Source organism: Rhinopithecus roxellana, chromosome 8 (genome assembly GCF_007565055.1).
Source record: "Rhinopithecus roxellana isolate Shanxi Qingling chromosome 8, ASM756505v1, whole genome shotgun sequence".
Classification (NCBI taxonomy): domain Eukaryota; kingdom Metazoa; phylum Chordata; class Mammalia; order Primates; family Cercopithecidae; genus Rhinopithecus; species Rhinopithecus roxellana.
This window is the reverse complement of record NC_044556.1, coordinates 3,472,897-3,498,285: the sequence shown is the minus strand read 5'-3', so window position 1 is coordinate 3,498,285 and position 25,389 is coordinate 3,472,897. Positions and strand designations below refer to the sequence as shown.

General features: G+C 54.8%; 1 protein-coding gene across 4 annotated transcripts in view; it reads left to right on the top strand.

Annotated features, from left to right (window-relative positions):
- Positions 1-25,389, top strand: part of NACC1 (nucleus accumbens associated 1) — a 26,393-nt gene extending 1,004 nt beyond the window's left edge. For 2 of the 4 annotated variants that reach the window (XM_030936958.1, XM_030936960.1), the window contains exons 2-7: positions 147-285; positions 18,844-19,797; positions 19,876-20,049; positions 21,485-21,590; positions 21,692-21,789; positions 22,364-25,389. In XM_030936958.1, coding sequence (XP_030792818.1) covers positions 18,852-19,797; positions 19,876-20,049; positions 21,485-21,590; positions 21,692-21,789; positions 22,364-22,623 — 1,584 coding nt within the window. In that variant the 5' untranslated portion in view covers positions 147-285; positions 18,844-18,851 and the 3' untranslated portion in view covers positions 22,624-25,389. Of the gene's footprint in view, positions 1-5; positions 27-146; positions 286-423; positions 609-18,843; positions 19,798-19,875; positions 20,050-21,484; positions 21,591-21,691; positions 21,790-22,363 lie in introns of those variants that run through there. The other 2 variants (XM_030936959.1, XM_030936961.1) reach the window with 2 other exon arrangements.

Sequence of the window (25,389 nt, the reverse complement as noted above, 5' to 3'; positions counted from 1 at the left end):
GCGCCCAGCCGCCTTTATTTTCTATAGTATGTAACAGTTCCCACTAAAAAATGTTACTGTATAGTTTAAACGAGCTAATTCCCATAAAGAACCTAACACGGTGCCTGCCACAATAAACAGCAGTCATTATTGTTTTTGTTTTACAGGAAACTAAAGTTCGGAAAGGTAGAGCGACTTGCCCAAGGTCGCGGGACTAGAAGCTGGCGGGGTCGGGATTCGAACCACCGAGCTGAGCCGACGTACTGGCGAGGATCCTCCCAGGGGCATAGAGAGGAGACGGAGCCGGTTAGATGGGGCGCGCTCGGAGCTCGGCTGGCCTCGTCTGGAGGGCGGGGCCTGAGGGCGGTGCGCGGGCGGGGCCGGTGCCGCTCCTCCCTGGCCTGGCTGCGGCGGCGGCGCGGCTTGCGCTCGCTCGGCGCTCGGCTGGGGCGGCCTGGCCCACAATGAATGGCCGCCGCGGCTGCCGCTGCTGCTGAGGCGGAGGCCGCGGAGGCCGCGGAGGCGGAGGCCGAGGCCCCGGCGCAGGGGGGCGCGCCCCGGGCCCAGGCCCGGCCCCAGCCGCCGCTGCGGAGCCCGCCGGGAGCCCCCGGAGCGCGGCCACGGCGCAGGTGAGGCGGCCCGCCTCAGGCCCGGTTTCGGCCTTCTCCAGCCGGGGCGGCCCGAGGGCTGAGTGGGGAGGGCCTGGGTGCTTTCTCGGACTGAGGAGGAGCCGAGCCCGCAGCCTGCACTGTGCCCGGGCAGGCGAGTGTGTGCAGGCCCGGCTACCGCGGGCAGCCTTGAGCGTCCAGCCCGAGCCTCGGGGCTTGGGGGCGGCAGGATCGTACCTGGACCGCTCCCCCAGCTCCCAGCGAGGGAGGGGGCCAGGTCGGGCCGGGGCAGGTACCGGGGATCCAGGGAAGTTGGAGGGTCCGAAGCGGAAAAGTGAGGAGGCGCCCGTGGATGCCGGAGGGGGAGGGGGAGGAGGAGTCGGGCTCTGGCCAGGCCGAGTGGGGGAGGAGAGGAGAGCGGCGCGGCCGGAGGGGGGCGGGGAGGGGCCGGGCCTGCAGGTACCGCCTGGGCGCTGGAGGAGGTGGGTGGGTCAAGTTACAGGCCTGGGGGCGGCTGAGGAGAAGCCCAGGAAGTGGGGCACGGTGGGTGTGGGCGGAGTTAGTTCGGGTGGGGGCGGATAGGAGATCCCAGAGATGTTTTCCGGGGGTCACATGAGGTCAGGACTCAGATGTGGGGAGGGGGAGGCTGGATCTGGGGGCGATTAGGTAAGGTGAGGGACTGCTGTAGGAGCTTTGGGAGTCGGGGGAGCAGAGCCTTTGGGCTAGGCTGGGGGGATGTGGGGGCAGGTAAGGAAAAGCTAGTGTGACCAGCAGGTATATACTGAGATGCGCCCCCCATCGACCCCAACTCGAAGTGTTAATTCAGAGTCACATCTAAGGGGTTCCTCATTCCCACACCTCATCCCTGAAGCCTCTAGAGTCCTGACCCTACCCCTTGGGCAAGCCTCTGCCAACTGTTCAGAGGCGCTGGCCAGTGGGTGTTTGTGTGGGCAGCTGGAGACAGTCTGGAACACCTAGCTTAGGCATCTTGTTTATCACAAGGTGGCCCTCGCCCACCCCCACCTTATATATCTACAGGGAGGCAGCCCAGCAGACATTACCTGGGTATTTTAGGATCCTGCGTTCTTTCTCTACCTTTTGTGGCCAAAAGCTGGTGGTTCAAGCCTAGTGGATGGGACCTCATAGCCACCGTCATATATATTAGTACCATGGCCTTCCAGGCACCAACTCCTTGAGCCTGAGTTCTGTGTGCCACCTCCCTAGGGGTGAAGAATTAGAGGGAGTGAGCATGTAAAACTCTGCTAATGGTGGTTTGGAGGCTCCCGATGGGGTAAAGGCAGGGCACAGAGAATTAAGGGGATCAAATCAGGCACTCACACCCTGGCTCAGGGACCTACCTCTGGGACACTAGTCCTGGCCAGGCCCTGTGCCGAGCTCGCTGGTTGGATGAGCTCATTGATGGCTCACCACCACCGGGTCAACTTAGGCCTTCTCTGTGGTCCAGACGAGGAAGCTGAGGCTCGGGTGGTGTAGCTTGTTTGAGGTCACATGAGCAGACAGTGGCTGAACTGGGATTGTCTGACCCTCAGCACAAATACATAGTCGCTCAAGTGGTCTTCCAGGAGGGTGACTGAAGGAGCTCCTCATTCTGCATTCCCTGGCGGGTATTCTCCATCCAGGCCTTCCCTCCTGCCGACCTCGAGGGATGAGTCAATCCCCTTTGGGACAGACTGAGTTTCCATGGTGTCCCGGGGACTGGAACAGTGGAGGTGGCTTTCTCGGAGGCCTGGTCACCCCTTCTTCCCCATTTCCCTCCTGGGAACCAAGAGGTCAGGAGTCATGGAGCTGTGGGCTGGCCGTGGGAAGCTGAAGAGGCCTGGCACCACCAGGGCTGGACTTGACTTTGCTTGCCTATACTGTTTTTGCCCCGCTTTGGCCCCCAGTCGGATGGCAGCAGCTTTTGTTCCTTTCTGGGCTAATTGCAAGGCTGTTACCAGGGTGTCCTCGGGACTTTGATTTGGGATCCTCAGCACCTGAGGCAGGAGCCACAAACTGCTGGGTCAAGTGGTGTCAGCCAGTTCTTCTGGGTTTAATGATGGGTTTGTCACCCTCATTCTCCCCAGTCTCCCTATAGTTCCCAGGACAGCCTCCAACCTGGGCCCTGCCCTTCCTCCCTGTCTGGCTAGCCACTTGGTTCTAGGAGGAATAGGAACTGGGCCAGCAGCCCCGCAAAAAGAGACCGAACCATCCTCCCTGCCTGGTTGGGCTAGGATCGCTGCAGGTCTGCTTCAGCACAGAGTGGGTCCTCCTGGACCTAAGCTGGGTTGGATACCAGGGATAGGGGAATGGGGGTGCCATCCAGTCACTCAACTGAGACGGTTGGGAGTTGGCCTTGATGAGTGGAGGACAGGCAGCGCCTCGGGCAGCTCCGGTTTGTGCTTGGAGCTAGAGGAGAAGGCACCAGTAATAACTGCTTTTCAGTGAGAACTTAGCATGCACAGACTCTGTGGGGGCAAGTGCAACAAGTAGGCAGCCCATTGAGACAGTTTCATTTCACTGCTGGTTGCCGACTCCCCGCTGAGGCCTGGGGAAGCATCCCGGAGTAACAGATCCGGAGCAACTAGCTCTCAAGCAACCAAACTTCCACAAGCAAAGGATCATGAGAATTTCACATACCTCTGTGTTTACAGAGATGGTGTAGCAATGTGAAGTCATCGTGAGCCATGAGGGGATGGAGAGGTTTTGATGGGTGGCCAGAGTATTCCGGGAGAGCTAAGATCTGAATAATAAAATTAGCTAAGGGGTGGGTGGTGCTGGGGTGCAAGGGAGGGGTCAGTGTTCTAGCCTCAGGGGACGACACATCCACCGCTTTTCTTATGTACCAGTCTCCTTCTGAGTGCTCTAAACATTTTGTCTTCATGAGGGAAGGAGTCGGGGGGGGGGGGGGGGGGGGGCGGGGGGGATGACCCTACTGTGCAGACAGACTTTTAATGCCATTCACAAGAAAGAGAAACCCTGTCTCTGGGTCTCCTGGATCTGCCCATTACCCCCAGATGGAAGTTCAGAACCCCTTGGCCTGCATCCAGGGTAATTAAAAAATCTGACCTCCTGCCTGGGCAACAGGGAGCCCCAGCAGGTTCTTGAGCTGGGCTTTGAGGAGATGTGAGTTTTGGTCAGCCTTACAGGATCTATCGAAGGAGTCTGCCTGGAGGCCCAGGGATTTGGAGAAAGTTGGAGGTTGACCCAACATTGACCCTAGAGTTCATCAGTGTCATTGCCAGAGCCTGTGTAGTGAGAGGGATTCCCATCAGACTCAGTGGGGCACATTGCTTTTGGGATGGTGGTGAGCCACTGGGGCTGGAAAACATGAGTCAGTGTTCATGCCACTCTGCATCCTCTCTCAGGTCCTCCATGCCCCTCGTTTCTCCTCCTAGATTGCTCTCAGCACTTTGACGCACTCGAACTCATTTAAGCCCATGACTAGCAGGTCCTGCCTGTTGTCATCGTTTGACACACAAGGCAATTGAGGCACCAGAGTCCTTCCTTCACACAAGCTGCAAAGTGGTCTGGCTACCACCCCTGTGCCGCCTTCCAGCCACTTTCATGTTCCTTGTCTCTCTGCATTTGCCCCTCAGTCCCCTACGGCCGCTAATGCCTTCCCCTAGAGAACCCTCTGGGCTGCATGAGGTGGGGCTGGGGGGCGGGGGAGCTGTGGGACTGGGCCTGCTTGCACGTTAAGTGGGGTGAGGACCAGCTGAGCCGGCAGAGGTCACGTGTCAGAGGTTGTGATCTGTGTGTGGTTGTGGTAATGTCCTTCCAGGCTTCTCATGTGCTGCCTCCTTGGCGAAGGTCTCAGTTCTTAGAGACCTGTGCGTTTTCTCTGAGGGCTTTGTGCCCAGTTGGTGTTTTCTAAATCTAGCAAAGGGAGAGGGTAGATAAGGGTGAGCAGACATGGTCTAGTGGAGAGTGAAATTTCACACTTAATACCACCCGTCTCAGCCATGAGACTCTCAGCAAAGGTCTTGACTTCTGAGCCTCAGTGTCCTCCTCTGATAAGGAGTGGCAAGTGGGCACATCTACACTGCTGTGATTCGCAAACGGGGGCAGTCCTACCTCCTCCGGGGACACTTGGGGAGTGTCTGGGGACATTTTTGGTTGTCTCTGCCAGGGTGGGGATGCTGCTGGCATCTCGCGGGTCTATAGGCCAGGGATGTGGTTCAACATCAGAGAGTGGGTGGTGGGCAGCCCCCACCACAAAGAATGATTGACGCAAATGCAGTGGCCAGGTGGGGAATCTCCACCGTCTAGTTATCGTGAGGTTTACGGGAGAGGTTGGCATCTGGGGTGTGATTGGACAGTGCTGTGAAGGCTCTAGGGAAAACCCCAGCGAGCACTGCCTGTTAATCCCATGAAATGTGCAAGGTCTGGGAGATGGTGAGAGGCATAAGATGTCTTCTACTCCCAGGGAGTTTGCGGCCCAGCATGGGGCCAGAGGATTCAACTAACAGCAGCTGGCATTCATGAGCACTGACTACGGGGCGAGTGCCGATCGGCCTGTGTTCTTTGGTTGTTTAATCCTTGAAATAGCCTTGTGAGGTGGTTGCTGCTGTCAGCCCATTTTCTAGATGGGAGACTGATACGGGGGGCTAGCACTATTGAGGGTAATTCTGAGTGACAAGCTCTATAAGGGATTTGAGCCTAGTACAATGGTAGGATTCAAAATCTTAGGCCCTGCGTGGTTTCCTAGCACAGCCCAGCAGGCCCCTCTCCCTGGATGATCCCCATCCCTCCAGCCCCACCAGCTTCCTTTGTGTTAGTGGCACCAGGGTCACCTCAGGGCCTTTGCACTTACTGTTGTTCCCTCCACCCTTGGTTGCCGCTGCTCTGTCTTTTGGGTATGATCTGATTGCACACAGGGAGTGGGATGTAACTCCAAAGGGTGGGCTTATGGTTAGAGTTGGTGGGGAGGGAGCGGGCAGGCTGCGAGCTCCATGAGGACGGAGGCAGAGCTTCTGCCAGGCTCTCCAAGGAGCTGGATCTGCTGCCTGCAAAGGGAGGCCAGATTGCCGAGGGCTGCGAGGAGGAGCGAGTGGGTGGAGGGAGGAGGGAGAGGCAGCACGCGGAGACTGCTCATTCCCGGAGATGGTGGTTGCAGGGAGGAAGGGCTAGAGAATAGCTGCAGATGGGAGGATTGGGAAAAGAAGAATGAAGAAGGCCTTCCTTGGGGATTAGAGAGAGGACACCCCAGACCCTGAGGTGGGGTCCTCAGACAGGCAGAAGACCCTGTTTCTGGAGAGGACACATCCAGTAGCTCAGGTAAAGAGCCCCAGCTCTGGCCTCGGCCTGTCCGGGGCTCCCGTCTAGTCTTTGTCTTGCTTCTCTGAACACCAGTTTTCCCACCTGTGAAATGGGTCTAGTACCAGCTGCCTCACAGCTTTGCCTGATTCGGGAGCCAGATGGCCTGGGTATAAACCTGTGCCTGCCATTCATCAGCCACATGGTCCCTGCCTCTGGCTTCACCTCTCTGGGCCTTGTTCCCATCCATGAAATGGCAGGCAGTCTCATTTCTTCCTCAGAAACCGTAAAGAAGAGTAAGTGAAATAAGCCTTTCTGAGCCCTGGCCAGGTATGGGCACACAGTCAATGAGGCTTGAGTTGGGGACACTGTTACTCATCCTATTGCCACCATGGATTTAACGACAGTCTTTCAGGGAAAAAACGAATGAAATCTATGCGTGTATAAGAAAAAAAAATACAAGCCGGGCGCGGTGGCTCAAGCCTGTAATCCCAGCACTTTGGGAGGCTGAGACGGGCGGATCACGAGGTCAGGAGATCGAGACCATCCTGGCTAACACAGTGAAACCCCGTCTCTACTAAAAATACAAAAAAAAAAAAAAACTAGCCGGGCGAGGTGGCGGCGCCTGTAGTCCCAGCTACTCCGGAGGCTGAGGCAGGAGAATGGCGTAAACCCGGGAGGCGGAGCTTGCAGTGAGCTGAGATCCGGCCACTGCACTCCAGCCTGGGCAACAGAACAAGACTCCGTCTCAAAAAAAAAAAAAAAAAAGAAAAAAAAATACAGGCCAGGTGTAGTGGCTCACGCCTGTAATCCCAGCACTTTGGGAGGCTGAGGTGGGCGGATCACTTGAGGCCAGGAGTTTGATACCAGCCTGGCCAAGATGGAAAAACCCCATCTCTACTAAAAATACAAAAATTAGCCAGGCGCAGTGGTGTGTGCCTGTAATCCCAGCTACTTGGGAGGTGGAGACATGAGAATTGCTTGAACCCAGGAGGTGGAGGGTGCAGTGAGCCGAGATCACGCCACTGCACTCCAGCCTGGGTGACAGAGAAAGACTCTGTCTCAACAAAAAAAAAAAAAGAAAAAAAATACTGATGCAAAATGAGGTCTTGCTATGTTGCTCAGGTTGGTCTCAAACTCCTGGCTTCAAGTGTCTTCCTGCCTCAGCCTCCCAAAGTTCTGGGATTACAGGTGTGAGTCACCGCCCCCCGCTGAACACTTTGTTCTTCACTAACCGTTTTCCTGGACTGCCTTCATATTCAGCCCCTACAGAGGGGTCTGCATGGTTCTGGGTCAGGCAGGCAACCTGAGCAGCTGCCAGGATCTAGCTGCATCCTGCTGAGCTGCATGAAGGACTGTGGGGCTCTCTGGGGCCTTTGTTCCTTGTTACACTTGGAGTTGCTGGTCTCCCTTAACTGGCTTATAGGTCTTAGCCCATCTGGGCTGCTGTAATAAAATACCTTAGACTGGAATCCACGCACATTGCTGATGCCTCTAATCTCAGCATTTAGGAGGCTGAGATGGGAGGATTGCTTGAGCCCAGGAGTTCGAGACCAGCCTAGGCAACATAGACCTCATCTTTACAAAAAAAAATTAATTTCAATTTGTTTTTCGCTTGTGACATAGCCCTCAGGAGATCCTGAGAACATAGGTCTCTCATCTTTACACAAAATTTTTTTAATTAGCCAGGTGTGGTGGCACGCATCCCTAGTCCCAGCTACCTAGGAGGCTGAGGTGAGAGGATAACTTGAGCCCAGGAGTTTGAGGATATAGTGATCCAAGATTGCACCACTACACTTCAGCCTGGGTGACAGAGCAAGACCCTGTCTCAGAAAAACAAAACAGACTGGGCCATTGATAAACAACAGAGATGAGCTGCTCATAGTTGTAGAGGGTGGGAAGTCACATATCACAGTGCCAGCAGATTCCCTGTCTAGTGAGGGCCCGTCTCTCATAGATAGCACCTTTTAGCTATCTGCATAGGGTGGCAAGGACAAACAAGCTCCACCTCTTTTATACGGGCACAGTTCCTAAGAATCACCTCCCAAAGGCCCCACTTTTTTTTTTTTTCACTTTAAATTTTTGATCAACAACTTCTTTTTTATTTTGAGATGGAGTCTTGCTCTGCTGCCCAGACTAGAGTGCAGTGGCGTGATCTTGGCTTGCTGCAACTTCCACCTCCTAGGTTCAAGCAATTATTCTGCCTCAGCCTCCCAAATAGCTGGGATTTCAGGCATGCACCACTGCACCCAGCTAATTTTTGTATTTTTAGTAGAGATGGGGTTTCACCATACTGGCCAGGCTAGTTTCGATCTTGAACTCCTGACCTCAGGTGATGTGCCCACCTCGGCCTCCCAAAGTGTTGGGATTACAGGCGTGAACCACCATACCTGGCTGAAAGGCCTAACTTTTTTTTTTTTTTTAGACGATGCCTTGCTCTGTTGCCAGGCTGGAGTGCATAGGCATGATCTCGGCTCACTGCAACCTTTGCCTCCCGAGTTCAAGTGATTCTCCTGCCTCAGCCTCCCGAGTAGCTGGGATTACAGGCACGTGCCACCATGCCTGGCTGATTTTTTGTATTTTTAGTAGAGATGGGGTTTCACCGTGTTAGCCAGGATGGTCTCCATCTCCTGACCTCGTGATCCGCCCTCTTTGGCCTCCTAAAGTGCTGGGGTTACAGGTATGAGTCACTGCGCCCAGCCAGCCCCACTTCTTAATACCACTACATTGGAGATAGGCTTCAGTGTGTGAATTTTGGGGAGATGCAAACATTCAGACCATAGCATCTGTCGACGGCCATGTCACAGCTTCCCTGGAAAGACATCAGGAAAGGACTGTGCCTTTGACAGTCTCTCATAGGCCCTTGCTGGCTGGGGAATTCCGCGGCTCTCTTCCCTAAGAGCTGGCAGTTACTACTCCCAGGAATCATCCTGCCAACGCCCTTCCCACAGATGGCAGGATCCACCGGCAGTGTGAGCAATTCGTCAGGTAACACTGAGGTCCCAGTAGGCCCCTGACTGCTGGCTACCCACCTTGGCCACTGTCAGAGGAGGTCGTCTGTCTGCCCAGCCACAGATCATATTTCTGAGCCCTGTTCCTGTTTGAGCCACGTTAATGTGGAACAAAAAAAAGGGAGTTTAGATTAGGAGGAACGGAAATAATTCTTTGTGCATTCTTTCCATAAAGGACTGTGAGCACCCACTGTGTACCTGGTCAGGTCCTAGGGGTAGAGGACACAACAGGGGTCTACACAGGCAAACTCCCTGCCCCAGGGAAACTGACATGAAGCTGAAGCCCAAAAAAATGCCCAGTTTGGCGGGGGTGGTGGCTCGCATCTGTAATCCTAGCACTTTGGGAGACCGAGGCAGGAGGATCGCTTGAGCCCAGGAGTTTGAGACCAGCCTGGGCAATATTAGGGAGACCTCATCTCTATTACTAAAAAATGCACAAAAAAAATAATTTTTTTTAGAAAAAGAAAAATACCCAGCTTGCTAAATCATAGGAACTCCCATGAAGGATAAGTCAAGCAGGGAGAATCAAGCTTAGGAGTTGGTGTGGGGAAGGGCTTTGTTGGTCAGGCGTAGTGGCTCATCCCTATAATCTCAGTGTTTTGTGAGGCTATGGCAGAAGGACCACTCGAGGCTGGGAGTTGGAGACCAGCCAAGCAATATAGTGAGATCATATCTCTACCAAAAAATATATATATTTTAAATTAACTGGATGGGTCGGGCACCATGGCTCACACCTGTAATCCCAGCACTTTGTTGGGGGGGGGGTGGTGGATCACTTGGGATCAGGAGTTCGAGACCAGCCTGGCCAACATGGTGAAAGCCCATCTCTACTAAAAAATACAAAAATGAACTGGGCATGGTGGTGGTTACCTTCAATCCCAGCTACTCAGGAGACTGAGACAGGAGAATTGCTTGAACAATTCTTGCAGTGAGCTGAGATCCCACCACTGCACTCCAGCCTAGGCGACAGAGTGAGTCTCTGCCTCAAAAAGAAAAAAAAATTAGCTGGATGTAGCTTCTGTGGTCCTAGCTATTTGGGAAACTGAGGTGGGAGGATTGCTTGAGCTCAGGAGTTTGAGGTTGAAGTGAGCTATGATGGTGCCACTGTACTCCAGCCTGGGTGACAGAGCAAGGCCCTGTCTCCAAAAAAAAAATGAGTAGAGAAAGGGCTTTATGTGACCCGGGGAGAGTATGAAGAGCTATGGCTGTCCCATTCCCATTCTAGTAGGTCCAAGAGCAAGCAGGGCAGACTGCCAGGGGCCCCAATAAAGCATTGTAGGGGCCCAAGCAGTGTCACTTGGGGCCAAGGTGGTGCAAAGTGGTTTTGAAGGAGTTGAAGATGAATCCAAGGATCTGAGTGAGGACGGCCATAGCTAGTGAAGCTACGGCATTCACAGGTTTTGGGAAGGACTGGAGCCGGGTCCTGAAAGTGTTGAGTGGAGGCGTCTGGGGTGTGTGCGAGTCTGGCGTTCACAGGGAAGTCCGGGCCAAAGACTCCAGTGGGGGAGGCATCAGTGAATAGATGGTGCTTCAGGCCTGTCTTAGCTCAAGCTGCCACACAACAAAATATCATAGACTGGGTGACTTAAACAACAGACATTTATATTTCAGAGAGCTGGGGACTTTCAGTCTGAGATGAGAGTGCCAGTGTGGTTAGGTTCTGGTGAGGGCTGTCTTCGTGGCATACGGACAGCTGCCTTCTTAATACACTCTTATGACCTCAGTTAACCGTAATTAGCTCCTAAAGGTTTTATCTCCAGATACAGGCACACTGGGGCTTAGGGTTTCAATCTGTGAATTTGGAGGGACTTACTCCGTCCATAGCAGAGCCCTGAGACTGAGCCCAGTCCCCTGGAGGTAAAAACCCTTTCTGGAAGGGCCATACTCCCCATCCACTACTGCTCTTCCTAGATCTCAGCTCCAGTGTCACCGCTTCTGGGCAAGGTCAGTCACACCGATGTGCAGCACATTGATCTGTGTGACCAAGGATGAATGGCCCTGTCTCCTGCCGGACTGTGAGCTCCAGAGGCAGGGCTACTTGCCACCATTGTGGCCTGCCCAGGCAGGGACCTGGCAAATATTTATTGAGTAATTGTTGGGAAGTCATGGAAACCGTGTGCTGTGCCCTTGGGTCTCACCAGAAGATCTGTTCACGTGCAGGGCCAGGACTAGGTACTGTCCTGGCCAGGAAGGTCCCAACTGCCCTGTGGCCTCCTGCCCTTGTCCCCCACACCCTCAGGGGTGCTGATATGCTGAATTTTAAGGAGAGATTATTCTGATAGGGTTTTCTGCCCTTGGGGAGTTTATAGTCAAGTGGGACTTAGTTTCCTCAGAGGTAAGCTTAAGGGCACTGTGGCTGGGGTGGGGCAGGAGAGGGACATCTTCTCTAGCCTGGAGAAGTGAGTAGCTGAGGGTGGAGGAAGAAGGTATTCCGGGCAGGGTGCACAGCTTGGGTAAAGGCCTCACCGCAGTAGAGGGGGACCGGGCAGTGTGTTTGAGCCTGACCTAGGTGGGGATTTGGTGGGGACTAGAACCATTAGGTGGTTTAGAGGCCTCAATCCTCGACTCCATCCCACCCCTGCTTCAGCCAGCAGGTGACCCTGTCAGGGACCTGCCAGTGAGAGACCCGTTTCCTCTGAGAGTCCAGTCACGCTAGCTCCATTCCTGGGGCTGGCCTGGGTGAGGGCTTCTTGCAGGGCCCCACGTAGTTTTTCTCCTAAGTCCATTGGGCAGGATTGGGCCAATCACAGACGGATGGAGGGGTTCCCAGAGATGGGTCTGCTCTGGCCCACACTGCAGCTCACCCCATCCACTCTGTGCAGGGGCTACTGGGGAACCAGACGGAACAGCATTCAGGTCACTGTGGCTCACAGACCCATTGCACCACTCCGCTCGTCCCCAGCAGCATGGAGGGAGGGAGGGTTCCCGTGTGCTAATTGGCTGAGCTGTTTGGACCAATTGCTAATCAAAGGCTCCAAAGCCCTCGGTGCTGGGATGTTGGGCTCTGAAGCTGGGGTTTGCAAGGTATAGGGGACCCCAGTCTGAGCATCAGGTTGGCTGTCATTCTCAGGAGGGCACCTGGGCCACCTTCCCAACCCCCCACATCTCTGTTGCCTCCTGTTATCCCCAAAACCTTTCAGTCTCCATTGCCAAATGGGGGAGTTCGAGACCAGCCTGTACAACATAGTGAGACCCTGTCTTTAAAAAAAAAAAAAAATTACCTGTGGCCAGTGCCGGGAGCTTGGTAAGGTCACCTTGAAGTAGTCCTTTGCCCGTTCTGCACTGTTTCTTTGGTTGGTTGGTTAGTTGGTTGGTTGGTTTTGGCGGGGTAGCGGGGTCGGGGGATGCGGTTTTTTTGTTTTTGCTTTTGTTTTTAGAGACAGGGTCTCGCTGTGTAACCCAGGCTGAAATATAGTGGCAAAGTCATCACTCTGCAGCCTCTAGCTTTTTGGCTCAAGTGATCCTCCCACCTGAGCCTCCCAAGTAGCTAGGACTACAGGTGCAAGCCACCAAGCCCCAATAATTTTTAAATTTTTTGTAGAGATAGAGGTCTCGCTGTGTTGCCCAGGCTGGTCTTGAACGCCTGGCTTCAAGGGATCCTCCTGCTTCTGCCTCCCAGAGTGCTATGATTACAGGCGTGAGCCACCGTGCCCAGCCTCTCTGTACTGTTCTTTAACACATTTACAAATATTTATTGAGCATCTATTTCATTCTAAAGAACTAATGTTGAATAAAACCAGCCAGAATGTCTGCCTTCATCGAGCTGACAGTCCCCTTGGAGGGGTTAACTCTACATACAACTCTTTTTTTCTTTTTTCTTTTCTTTTTTTTTTTTTTTTTTTTTTTTGAGATGGAATTTCGCTCTGTTGCCCAGGCTGGAGTGCAGTGGCTTGATCTTGGCTCACTGCAACCTTCATCTCCCAGGTTCAAGCGATTCTCGTGCCTCAGCGTCCCAAGTTGCTGGAACTACAGATGTGCACACCACACCCAGCTAATTTTTGTATTTTTAGTAGAGACGGGGTTTCACCAAGTTGGCCAAGCTGGTCTTGACCTCCTGACCTCAGGTGATCCATCTGCCTTGGCCTCCCAATGTGCTGGGATTACAGGCGTGAGCCACCGCACCTGGCCTATACATACAACTCTTAAAATGCTGCCCTGACCCTGGGACTCACTTTCAAAGATGTCCACACTCCCTAGGCCAGGACCCCACCTGTCCCATACCCTTCCTGGCAGTCCTGTCCCTGCTGCATCGCCCTCCAGCTACACCAGCTTTCTTTGGGTCCCTGGACCACACCCGATACCTTCCTGCCCAGGAGTGTTATCTCTGTCCTGGCTGTTGCTCAACCTTTAATGGTCCCTGCCACCAAGGCCATCTGCTCAGTTGACATACCCACCCCAACTGTAATTAAATCATCCCCTGTGTCTCCTCACTAGACAGCTCCACATAAGCACAGCTGGTCCTTTTAGGACTGTGTCCCCAGCACCTCCCACAAAGGAGGATCTGGTTCATCAGGATGGGTTGGATGAACAGCCCATTTTATAGATGAACAAACTGGGGCACAGGGAGGTGAGGGGTTTTGGCTGCACTGCACACCTGTCCTGTCTTCGTCCTCCCTGGGGAATGAGCTTGGAGCACCCCTCTAGGAACTGGGATGCCAGCCTCTTCCCTTGACCATCTTGGTCCTTGTCATTTGGGCCCCAGTACCAGGGGTGGCTTTAATTTGGCTGCCTAGGGAGGTGGTTCAGGGCTGCCAGGACCCCGGAAGTAGGCTCTCTAGGCTCTGTCCTTTGCCCCCCAACATGGTGCTTGTTTCTCCTGCGTCTTCATGCAGAGGGGCCAGCTCCTGGCCCATTCAGCTCTGAGTTTGAGTTCCCAAGAGGAGATTTTTGCTGCCTTGTAACTGGGATTCCTAGATCCAGCCTCCACCCTCTGTCCTAAGGATGTTTTGGGATTTGGTTTTGTTTTGTTTTGTTTGTGTTTTTGTAGGATGGTGGCAGTGATTTTGAGGAGGGGAAGAGGAAGGAGGATACAAGCAAGGGAAGTCACAGGCTGTAATGCCTAGACAGACCCTGGTTTGAATCTCGGCCTTACCACTTTCTGGCATGTAAGTGGTAGGGGGTAGCAGATACCTTAGGACATCTCTTGGCTTTTTTTGTTTGTTTTTGTTTTGAGACATAGTCTCACTATGTTACCTAGGCTAGAGTGCAGTGTCACGATCTTGGCTCACAACCTCCACCCTCCCAGGTTCAAGTGATTCTCCTGCCTCAGCCTCCCGAGTAGCTAGGTTTACAGGCACCTGCCACCATGCCCAGCTAATTTTTGTATTTTTAATAAAGACGGGTTTCACCGTGTTTGCCAGGCTGGTCTTGAACTCCCGACCTCAGGTGATCCGCCTGACTCGGCCTCCCAAAGTGCTGGGATTGGCCAGGTGCGGTGGCTCATGCCTGTAATCTTAGCACTTTGGGAGGCCAAGGCGGGAGGATCATTTGAGGTCAGTAGTTCAATATTAGCCTGACCTATATAGTGAAACCGCATCTCTACTAAAAGTACAAAAATTAGCCAGACGTGGTGGCACACGCCTATAGGCCCTGCTACTCAGGAGGCTGAGAATCACATAGGAGGCAGAGGTTGCAGTGAGCCAAGATGGCGCCATTGCACTCCAGCCTGGACGACAGAGCAAGACTGTCTCAAAAAAAAAAAAAAGTACTGGGATTACAGGCTTGAGCCATCCCACCCTTCAGGATATATCTTTTGAATTTTGAACCTGGTGGATGAATTTTTAGATGACCTCAGGACAGTCCTTAATTTCCACATGACCTCAGTTTTTCTAGCTTTGCAAGGAGAGTATGAAACCAGCCCTGAAGTCTTGCTAAGAGGATTCAGGGAGTTCATAGAAGTTGTGAGTTGGTTCCTCCATTCGCCTGGGTGTTGCAAAGGGGCAGGGCCTGCATCTTGCCTGTGGCCTGCCGGCGTAGCAGCTCAGTGAGTGAGATGGTATCTCACTGTGGTTAGGATTCACATTTCCCTGATGACTAGTGACGTTTCCGTGTAATTTCTTGAATGATCATTCAGTAACAATAAGTGTAGGCTGAGTTTGTAGAATCAGTTGGCCTCCTCAGCCTCGATTTCCACATGGAGAAAGCAGAGATTTGGAGCTCCTGGTCGGAGGAGCAGGTCGGTGCTGGAGCCAGGACTCAACTTAGGTTGCACCTCTGAGCCTTTGAACACTTGCCACTTCTATTCCTCATAGCAGCCCTTTCAGACTGAACAGGTGTTACCAGATCAGAGCAGAGTGGCCACTGTATTCTCAGTGCCCAGCCCAGGGAGTCAGATCTGAGTGGAGTTGCTAATGAAACATGGAAGGTGCTTGAGAGCTAACTGGGAGGGAGGGAAGGTGTGCATTCCTGCGCCAGGGCCTTTGCACGTACTTGTTAGTTTCTCCCACTGGCCAGCTGGAGTCTCTCCGGAAAGGTCTGTCTTAGGGAAGACTTCTCACTCGCACTCTACCCAGTTAGGACTCTAGAGACCCTATAGAATTACAGAGGAGGCTGGGCGTGATAGCTCACTCCTGGAATCCCAGCACTCCAGCCTGGGCGACAGAGTGAGACTCCATCTCAATTTAAAAAAAAAAAAAAAGGCCTGGCGCGGTGGCTCATGCCTGTAATCCCAGCACTTTGGAAGGCCGAGGCAGATGGGTCACCTGTGGTCAGGAGATCGAGATCATCCTGGCCAACATGGTGAAACCCCGTCTCTACTAAAAATACATAAAATTAGCCGGATGTGGTGGCGGGCTCCTGTAGTCCCAGCTACTCGGGAAGCTGAGGTAGGAGAATGGCGTGAAGCTGAGGTAGGAGAATGGCGTGAACCTGGGAAGCGGAGCTTGCATTGAGCTGTGATCGTGCCACTGCACTCCAGCCTGGGTGACAGAGCAGGACTCCATCTCAAAAAAAAAAAAAAAAGAAAAGAAAATAATTCTCACTTTTACCAGTGGGGTGAGGTAGAAAGCCACACCTTCCTTTGAGGCCCTTTGATGACTGCCCCAGAGTGTGGCGGACAGCCTTCTCACGTCCCACACAGCCAGTTCTTCCTCCTGGAAGAGGCAGTAGAGGGTCCGATGCAGAAGTTAACACTTTGAGACTCCCACTTCCGCCACCTCCCCAAGCTGTTCATTGTGGGGGGTGGGCTCTCTGAGCAGCATCAATTCCCATTTCCGGAGGCCAAGGTGGGGGATCACTTGAGGCCAGGAGTTCTTGACCAGCCTGGGCAACATAGAAAGACCCTGTCTCTACAGAAAGTTTAAAACTTAGCTAGGCGTGGTGATGTACACCTATAGTCTCAGCTACTCAGGAAGCTGAGGCAGGAGGATCCCCTGAGCCCAAGAGTTCAAGACCCGTAGTGAGCTATGATCTTGCCACAACACTCTAGACTGGATGGCAGGATGAGACCCTGTCTCTTTAAAAAAAAAAAAAAAATTCCCATTTCTTCCTCCCCTTCCTGCCCTCGAGCACTTTTGAGCTAATTTGCTTGAATTAAATGTGTATGGCATGATTTCACAGTTTTATTTCTTTTTAAATTTTATTTACTTCTGCAAATAGGCATTTCGTTCACCAGGTTTAAAATTCAAAAGACCTGAAAGTGTACTTTGCAAGTCTCCTCCCCACTTCTGCCCAGAGGAAATCAGTCTCACGGTTTCCTCCTTTCTTTCTTTTTTTAACAACTTTATTGAGATGCTCACACCATGCATTTCACCCATTTAAAGTGTACAGTTAATGGTCTTAGTATATTCACAGAGTTATGCAACCATCACCACAGTTTTAGAAGATTTTTCATTACATCAAGAATAAACCCCAGCCGGGCGTGATGGCTCATGCCTGTAATCCCAGCACTTTGGGAGGCTGAGGCAGGTGGATCACCTGAGGTCAGGAGTTCGAGACCATTCTGGCTAACATGGTGAAACCCCATCTCTACTAAAAATACAAAAATTAGCTGGTGTGGTGGTGCGCACCTATAAGCCCAGCTACTCAGGAAGGCTGAGGCAGGATGAATCACTTGAACCTGGGAGGCAGAGGTTGCAGTGAGCCACGATCGCAGCACTGCACTGCAGCCTGGGCAACAGAGTGAGACTCCATCTCAAAAAAAAAAAAAAAGAATAAACCCCACATACCTTTGCTTTCCCTCACCACACCCCCATTCTCCCTGCCTCCCAGCCCCTGGCAACCACTAATCTGCCTCCTGTCTGCATGGATTTGCCTGTCCTGGACATTTCCTATAAATGGATCATACAATCTGTGATCCTTTTGTTTGGCCTCTTTCACTTGGAATAATGTTTTCCAGGGACATCCATGTTGTAGCGTGTGTCAGAATTTCCTTCCTTTTTATAGCTGAATAATATCCCATTGTATGGACTGACCACATTTGGTTGGCCCATCCATCCGCAGATGGACGTTTGGATCGTTTCCACCTTTGGGCTGTTGTGAATAATGCTGCTGTGAAAGTTTGTGTACAGGTTTTCAATGCGGGCAAATGTTTTTGTTTTTCCTGGGCATGAATTCCAGGAGTGGAATTGCTGGGTCATATGGTAACTTTCTTTAACCGTTTGAGGAACCGTCAGACTGTTCCCCATGGTGGCTGTGCCATTTGACATTCCCACAAGCAGTGGAAGAGGGTTCCAGATTTCTCATCCTCGCCAACTTTTTTGATTCTAGCCAGCCTAGTGGGTGTGAGATGGTGTCTCATTGTGGTTAGGATTTGCATTTCCCTGGTGACTAGGGATGTTTTCTTGTAATTTCCTTGATGACTAGAGATGTTTTCATGTAAGATGTTTTCATGTTTTCTTTCTTTCTTTATTTATTTTTGAGACAGTGTCTCTGTCTGTTGCCCAGGCTGGAGTGTAGTGGCGCAATCACGGCTCACTGCAGCCTTGACCTCCTGGGCTCAACAGATCCACCCCCGCACACCCTCCTTAGTAGCTGGGACCACAGGTGTGCTCCACAACGCCGGGCTAATTTTTGTATTTTTCATAAGAGGCAGGGTTTTGCCATGTTGCCCAGGCTGGTCTCAGTCTCCTAGGCTCAAGTGATCCACATGCCTCGGTCTCCCAAAGTGCTGGGATTACAGGCATGAGCCACTGCACGCAGCCTCGTGTAATTTATTTTTCCTTTTTTTTCTTTTTTTTTGAGACAGTCTTACTCTGTCTCCCAGGCTGGAGTACAGTGCCGTGATCTCGGCTCACTGCAATGTCTGTCTCCTGGGTTCAAGCAATTCTCTGGCCTCAGCCTCCCTAGTAGCTGGGACTACAGGCCCACACCACCTCACCTGGCTAATTTTTGTATTTTTGGTAGACAGGGTTTTGCCATGTTGGCCAAGCTGCCAACTCTCGAACTCCTGGCCTCAAGTGATCTGCCTGCCTCAGCCTCCCAGAATGCTGGGATTACTTGAGTGAGCCACCACGCCCGACCTCATGTAATTTCTTGAGTGATCATTTAGTCATTCAACAAACTGATTGAGGGTCATGTGCCCAGCACTGCAGACTCTGGTGCACAGTCAGATGACCCTACCTTACTGGCATTTCCATGCCAGTACACTGCAGAGATACCATATATGTACCTGGTGCTAGTAATAGCTGGCACTCAGAGGTAGCACACTGTGTCCTAGCCACTCTTCCGAGCACTTAAGCAGATTCAATTACTCTTTAAGTACATATGGAATAAGTATGCGTTTGCCCCCTCCTCTTTGCAAGGGACAGCGCGTGGCCACCCTGGTCTGCAACTAGGTTAGCAGATTTGACCACATATTGTAAAAGTGAGTCTGTACCAGGACAGATAGGGTAGAGGGCTCTGTGCGGTTTAGCATCATGGCAGATTCCATCATGTGGATGTCCCTCCAGCAGGGGAGGTGTTTGGGGCCAGGGCTAGGCCAGCACCCACATTTGCCGCCTGACCCTTTTCCTCCATCTCTGTCTCTCCATTCCTCCCTGCCCCCTGTGCAGCCGCCACCATGGCCCAGACACTGCAGATGGAGATTCCGAACTTCGGCAACAGCATCCTGGAGTGCCTCAATGAGCAGCGGCTACAGGGCCTGTACTGTGACGTGTCGGTGGTGGTCAAGGGCCATGCCTTCAAGGCCCACCGGGCTGTGCTGGCTGCCAGCAGCTCCTACTTCCGGGACCTGTTCAACAACAGCCGCAGCGCCGTGGTGGAGCTGCCGGCGGCCGTGCAACCCCAGTCTTTCCAACAGATCCTGAGCTTCTGCTACACGGGCCGGCTGAGCATGAACGTGGGTGACCAGTTCCTGCTCATGTACACGGCTGGCTTCCTGCAGATCCAGGAGATCATGGAGAAGGGCACCGAGTTCTTCCTCAAGGTGAGCTCCCCGAGCTGCGACTCCCAGGGCCTGCACGCAGAGGAGGCCCCATCGTCGGAGCCCCAGAGCCCCGTGGCTCAGACGTCGGGCTGGCCAGCCTGTAGCACCCCACTGCCCCTTGTGTCGCGGGTGAAGACAGAGCAGCAGGAGTCGGACTCTGTGCAGTGCATGCCCGTGGCCAAGCGGCTGTGGGACAGTGGCCAGAAGGAGGCTGGGGGCAGCAGCAACGGCAGCCGCAAAATGGCCAAGTTCTCCACGCCGGACCTGGCTGCCAACCGGCCTCACCAGCCCCCGCCACCCCAACAGGCTCCGGTGGTGGCAGCAGCCCAGCCCGCCGTGGCCACGGGAGCAGGGCAGCCAGCCGGTGGGGTGGCGGCAGCAGGGGGCGTGGTCAGTGGGCCCAGCACGTCGGAGCGGACCAGCCCAGGCACCTCGAGCGCCTACACCAGCGACAGCCCTGGCTCCTACCACAATGAGGAGGACGAGGAGGAGGACGGCGGCGAGGAGGGCATGGATGAGCAGTACCGGCAGATCTGCAACATGTACACCATGTACAGCATGATGAACGTCGGCCAGACAGGTGAGGTGCCGCCCTGCCCCCCACCCCGCCAGCAACCCCTGCCTCTCCTGCCACTCGTGCTCCACTCTCTCCCTGCAGCCGAGAAGGTAGAGGCCCTCCCGGAGCAGGTGGCCCCCGAGTCCCGGAATCGCATCCGGGTTCGGCAAGACCTGGCGTCTCTCCCGGCTGAGCTTATCAACCAGATTGGGAACCGCTGCCACCCCAAGCTTTACGACGAGGGCGACCCCTCTGAGAAGCTGGAGCTGGTGACAGGTGGGCTGGCCTTGCCCCAGATCTCTCCCCTCCACAACTTTGGAGCCAGCTGGCCTGGGCTGGGCAGCTAGTTAGGAGCCCCCAGCACCTCAGTTTCCCTATCTGTGCTGTAGTGTTGGTAACAGCCACCCTCAGGGTGGGGGCGTTGGTGAGATGGAGGTGCCGATACAGCAAGGCCTGGGCTCTAGGTCTCTGACTTAAGGGGTCGGGGTGAGCATGGGCAATTATTGTTTGGCCACATGGGTAGAAAAGCTACTCCTGGGCTCCTGTGAAGGTCAGTTACTACCTAGGTTAAGAATTTGGGCCAGGCGCGGTGGCTCAAGCCTGTAATCCCAGCACTTTGGGAGGCCGAGACGGGCGGATCACGAGGTCAGGAGATCGAGACCATCCTGGCTAACACGGTGAAACCCCGTCTCTACTAAAATACAAAAAACTAGCCGGGCGAGGTGGCGGGCGCCTGTAGTCCCAGCTACTCAGGAGGCTGAGGCAGGAGAATGGTGTGAACCCGGGAGGCGGAGCTTGCAGTGAGCTGAGATCCGGCCACTGCACTCCAGCCCAGGCGACAGAGCAAGACTCCGTCTCCAAAAAAAAAAAAAGAATTTGGGCAAGCAGGGGGGCGAATGCCTGTAGTCCCAGCTACTCAGGAGGCTGAGATGGGAGGATCCCTTGAGCCCAGGAGGTCAAGGCTGCAGTGAGCTATGGTGGCCGCTGCACTCCAGCCTGGGCGACAGAGTGAGACTTCATCTCTTAAAAAAAAAAGAGAGGCCGGGCGTAGTGGCTTAGCACTTCGGGAGGCCAAGGCGGGCGGATCACGAGGTCAGGAGATCGAGACCATCCTGATTAACAAGGTGAAACCCCGTCTCTACTAAAAATACAAACAATTAGCCGGGCGTGGTGGCGGGCACCTGTAGTCCCAGCTACTGGGGAGGCTGAGGCAGGAGAATGGCGTGAACCTGGGAGGCAGAGATTGCATTGAGCCAAGATTGTGCCACTGCACTCCAGTCTGGGCGACAGAGCGAGACTGTCTCAAAAAAAAAAAAAAAGAAGACTGTGTTTGGCCCTTGGGTCAGAGTGCCTGGGTGTGAGCCTCCACTCCCTATTGGTCCTGCCGAGCTTGGGCTTATCTCTAGCTGGTGACAGCCAGCGTGCCCACCTCACACAGGCTTGTGGCATGACTGGCCACACAGCAGGCGTCCTGAGGATGGTGAAGCCACCCTTTCTGTCCTTTCCTGAGCACTGATGAGGTGGGGGGAGTCCCAAGGAGCCTCCCCTGACTGCCCTTGGTGGGTAGAGGTATAGGGGAGAAGGTCCCTAGGTGAGTTTTTGGGACCCAGAGCCAGGGAGGGGCTGGGGTGTTCTGAGATGAGGCCTGGCATCATGGGGGCTGTGGCGGTTTGGGGGCACCCCAGGCCATCTTCTGGCTTCCCCTCACCAGGCACCAACGTATACATCACGAGGGCGCAGCTGATGAACTGCCACGTCAGCGCAGGCACACGGCACAAGGTTCTGCTGCGGCGGCTCCTGGCCTCCTTCTTTGACCGGTAAGGCCCTTGCCACAGCCACAGGGAGGGGGGTGGGGTTGCCCCATGTCCCCACCACCACCAACTTGAGCGCTGACTCCCTCCATGTCCCCTGCCCCCAGGAACACACTGGCCAATAGCTGCGGCACCGGCATCCGATCTTCTACCAATGATCCCCGCCGGAAGCCCCTGGACAGCCGCGTGCTCCACGCCGTCAAGTGTGAGTGTCGGCCCAGCTGGACGGGGCATGGGCCCCGGGCATGCAGGTTGACGTTTTCTGTCAGCCTTGGCTCTCAGAGGGGGCTAGAGTTTGGTGTTGAGAAGCATTCCGGGACTCAGTCTAGCCTTGCTGGGAAACCAGCTGTGATTGCTTAGAGATTTATTCGTGGTTGGGGAATGCGGGTGCCGAAGGGAAGCCAGGGAGCCTGTGTCAGGCAGGAGGGTCTCGAACTCAGGGCACTCTGGGAGGGATGAGGCAGCCAGACAGTGCTAGCCACTCCTCATGGGGGGCATCTAGATTTTCGGGTGGCCTCTCCTAGTTACTAAATTCTGGCAAATGATCCGAATTTTTCAAGAACACGGGGCCATCCCATCAAAACCCACACATCCCCATACATAGCTGAACTCAGTCCAGTGTAGGGCTGGGTGCACATGGTGTGGTGTCCTGGCCGCGTGGCCTCACTCGTCTCCCCTTTGAGGGCGAGTCACAGATGCTGGTGGGGGGGGGCTGGTGAGTAGGCCTTGTGGGAGTCACCTGGCCCCTGTGCCAAGGCCACACCCACCCTGCCCCACAGACTACTGCCAGAACTTTGCCCCCAACTTCAAGGAGAGCGAGATGAATGCCATTGCGGCCGACATGTGCACCAACGCCCGCCGCGTCGTGCGCAAGAGCTGGATGCCCAAGGTCAAGGTGCTCAAGGCTGAGGATGACGCCTACACCACCTTCATCAGTGAAACGGGCAAGATCGAGCCGGACATGATGGGTGTGGAGCATGGCTTCGAGACCGCCAGCCACGAGGGAGAGGCGGGTCCCTCGGCCGAGGCCCTGCAGTAACCTGTCCGGCCTCCTGCGGGGCCTCACACTCCCCCTCCCAACACACACACACCCGCCATCTTGGTCATGAGCTACTGTCTGTCCCTCCCCAGGACCCGCGGTGGGTGCTGCATGTTCCCGGCTCTCTGCCCCTCCTGTCCCACCCCCTTCCCCCACCAAGAGCTGGGCCGGGAGAGGACTGCAGGACAGGTGGCGTGAGGTCCGTGTTGCCTTCTTTAACACACACTCGTGCAGTGGGGGAGTTCTGGCTCCCCAACCTAACCCCTAGCCGTCATCTCCACACTCACCAGGCCTGCCAGGGGAGGGGGCTGGCCTGGGGGTCTTGGGAAGACCCCCTCCCCAGGCCCTGGGCCACCTCGCGGAAGCCTTCTTCAGCCTCCGCCCCTCACTGCAGCCCCTTGGGACTTGAGGGGGCCCCAGGGGTTCTCAGGACCCCTCCCACCACCTCCCAGTGCTTCCACGTCTCCAAAAGCGCCTTCCTGTCACCCTCGTCTGTCCCTGCGCCTGGGGGCTGGGGTAGGCGAGGCCATGGGGACTACCCATTTTACAGCTGGGGAAACTGAGGCTCCGAGAAATTGCACAACTGACCTAAGGTGGCCGGCAGTGGTGTGCCCGGTGCCCTTTCTCCTCTTTTCCATCTCTGTTGCCCCCGTTGGTCCTCTGGGGCCTCAGAGAGGCAGGTCCTAAAGCGGGGGGGGGTCTCTTGGGGGCAGACCAAGGGTCTCGGAGGATAGAATGAGAGGTTTCCAGGGCTGGCAGAGCGTGTGTGTGTGTGTGTGTGTGTGTGTGTGCAGAAGTTTTGCTTTCAAACAAATGAAGATACAAGAGGCAGTAGGACCTGGGTTGGAACCCAGGGGAGCAGACTGGGGGTCTGCTGCCCCTCCCTCCATCTCCCCACCCCACCCCACGGCAGGGCTCCTGGCCCCCACCCCCTGTACATAATTTTTAAAACATTTTTTTAGCGAATGAAATATTGAAGTATAAGATTCCTTTTATTTTTCAAACCAATGGGGCTGTGTCTGTTGTCCTCCTCGGTCCCCAGGGGTGGGGGGTGCCGTGGAAGGCAGGATGGTGTCGGGGGACTTGGGGGCAGCCTGAATGTGTGTGTGTGTGGGGGGGGGGTGTGGGTGTGTGTTTCCATGGTAGGACTCCAGTCCCAGCTGCTGCCTAGGCTCCTGTGGGTCCCACCGGGTTCCCCCTCCCCTGTCCACCTTCCCCAACAGGGCTATAGTTTAAGGGTGTCCCAGGCCTTGGCTGGTTGGCTGGGCCCAGCTCCTGGGGGCAGGGCAGGGCAGGGCAGGGCAGGGCAGGGCCGGGTCCACTTCCATTGTTAGCAGTTGTTTGCAGAATTTTCTCTTTTACCATTCCTCTCTTTTTGTTCTCGCCCAGAGTGGGTGGTTTTTTGTTGTTGTTTTAGATTTTCATGTGAAGGCAGAGAGTTTTTTTTTTTTTTTTAAACTCCCCATCCCCCTACACGGGGTGTCATTTCACCATCCACATCCACATCCTTGTTTGTGTTTCTGACCCTCGCCCTCCCTGCCTCTCCTCTGCCTCCCCAACCCCTGCCTACCCACTGCTCCCAGGGGTCTCTCCAGGGGCAGGGGGATTTCAGGAGATGGAGTGGGGGCCAGCCCCGACTGGACCCTTGGAATCTGATTCAGAGACCATCCCCCTGATGGGACCAGCAGCCCCACCGGCCTACTGGGGGTCCCTCTTAACATCTGCTTGTTGCGGGGGTCAGTCATGAGTGCCAGGGTCTGGCTGGGGTCTTGGCACTGTCTTCCTGGCCGGGGCCTGGCATGTTAGCCCCCAGCCGGTCTGAGTGGGGGATGTTGACACCCCCAGCTAAAGCACAAGCACCTTAGTCGCCCCTCCTCTCCCCCCGCCTCCTGGCCTACCACTCCACCCCAGCGTTTACCCCAAAGCACAATGCCCTGGTCACTTGGCAAGCGGCTGGGCCTGACAGAGGCCGAGGGGCAGACCGGGGCTCCAGCCAGACCCCCGAAAGGAAGGTGCTCCCCCACTTCCAGGCCTTAGTTGGGGTGGGGGGGCAGCTTCTGGGCCTGGGGTCTTCTCACCCCCACCCCCTTGTCCTGGGTAGGCCCCTGCCTGCCCCTCTCTGCCTTTTCCTTGGGTGTCCCTCCTCGAGCCCCTGTGGCACTGGCTTGGGTGGCAGAGCCCACTTGTTTCAGGGACCCCAGGAGGTGCCCCCTGGCTCCCGGGACTGTGTGTGGGTCTGGGGGATGTGGGGGAAGAAGGGTGGGGCAGGGGGTGCAGGGGAGGAAACTCCTCACCAGGAGAGCCAAAGACAGGGTTGTGCCTTACCCCAGGAGCCACCCCTGTGCCCCCCTTGCCCTGCCGTTCACCCTCCACCCCTCCCCCCGGGCGGCCTGCTGCTTTTTCCTTCTCTTCTCCCCTGCCCTGCCCTGAGCTGCATGGTTCCCCCACCCTGGGCAGCCAGGAAGGAATCTGAATGGAGAATCACCAACCACCAGAGAAAAAAAAAAGACTGTGGGGCCCTCCCCTGCCAACTCCCCTTCCCTGGCCGCCCACTCACCCACACCTCTTTCACGCAGGACAGGCTGCCCACCCTGTCCACGTGAAGTGCCAACGCCCTCCCCACCCTGGGCCGAGCCCCCATCCCTCCCTGGGCCCCCAAGTGAGATTGCACATTTAACTACTGTAAGGAGAGGAGCGGCGTTGGCAAATGTGAACCATGAGAATATCAGTGATACTGATGAGAATAAACTAAACGCCTTTGTAACA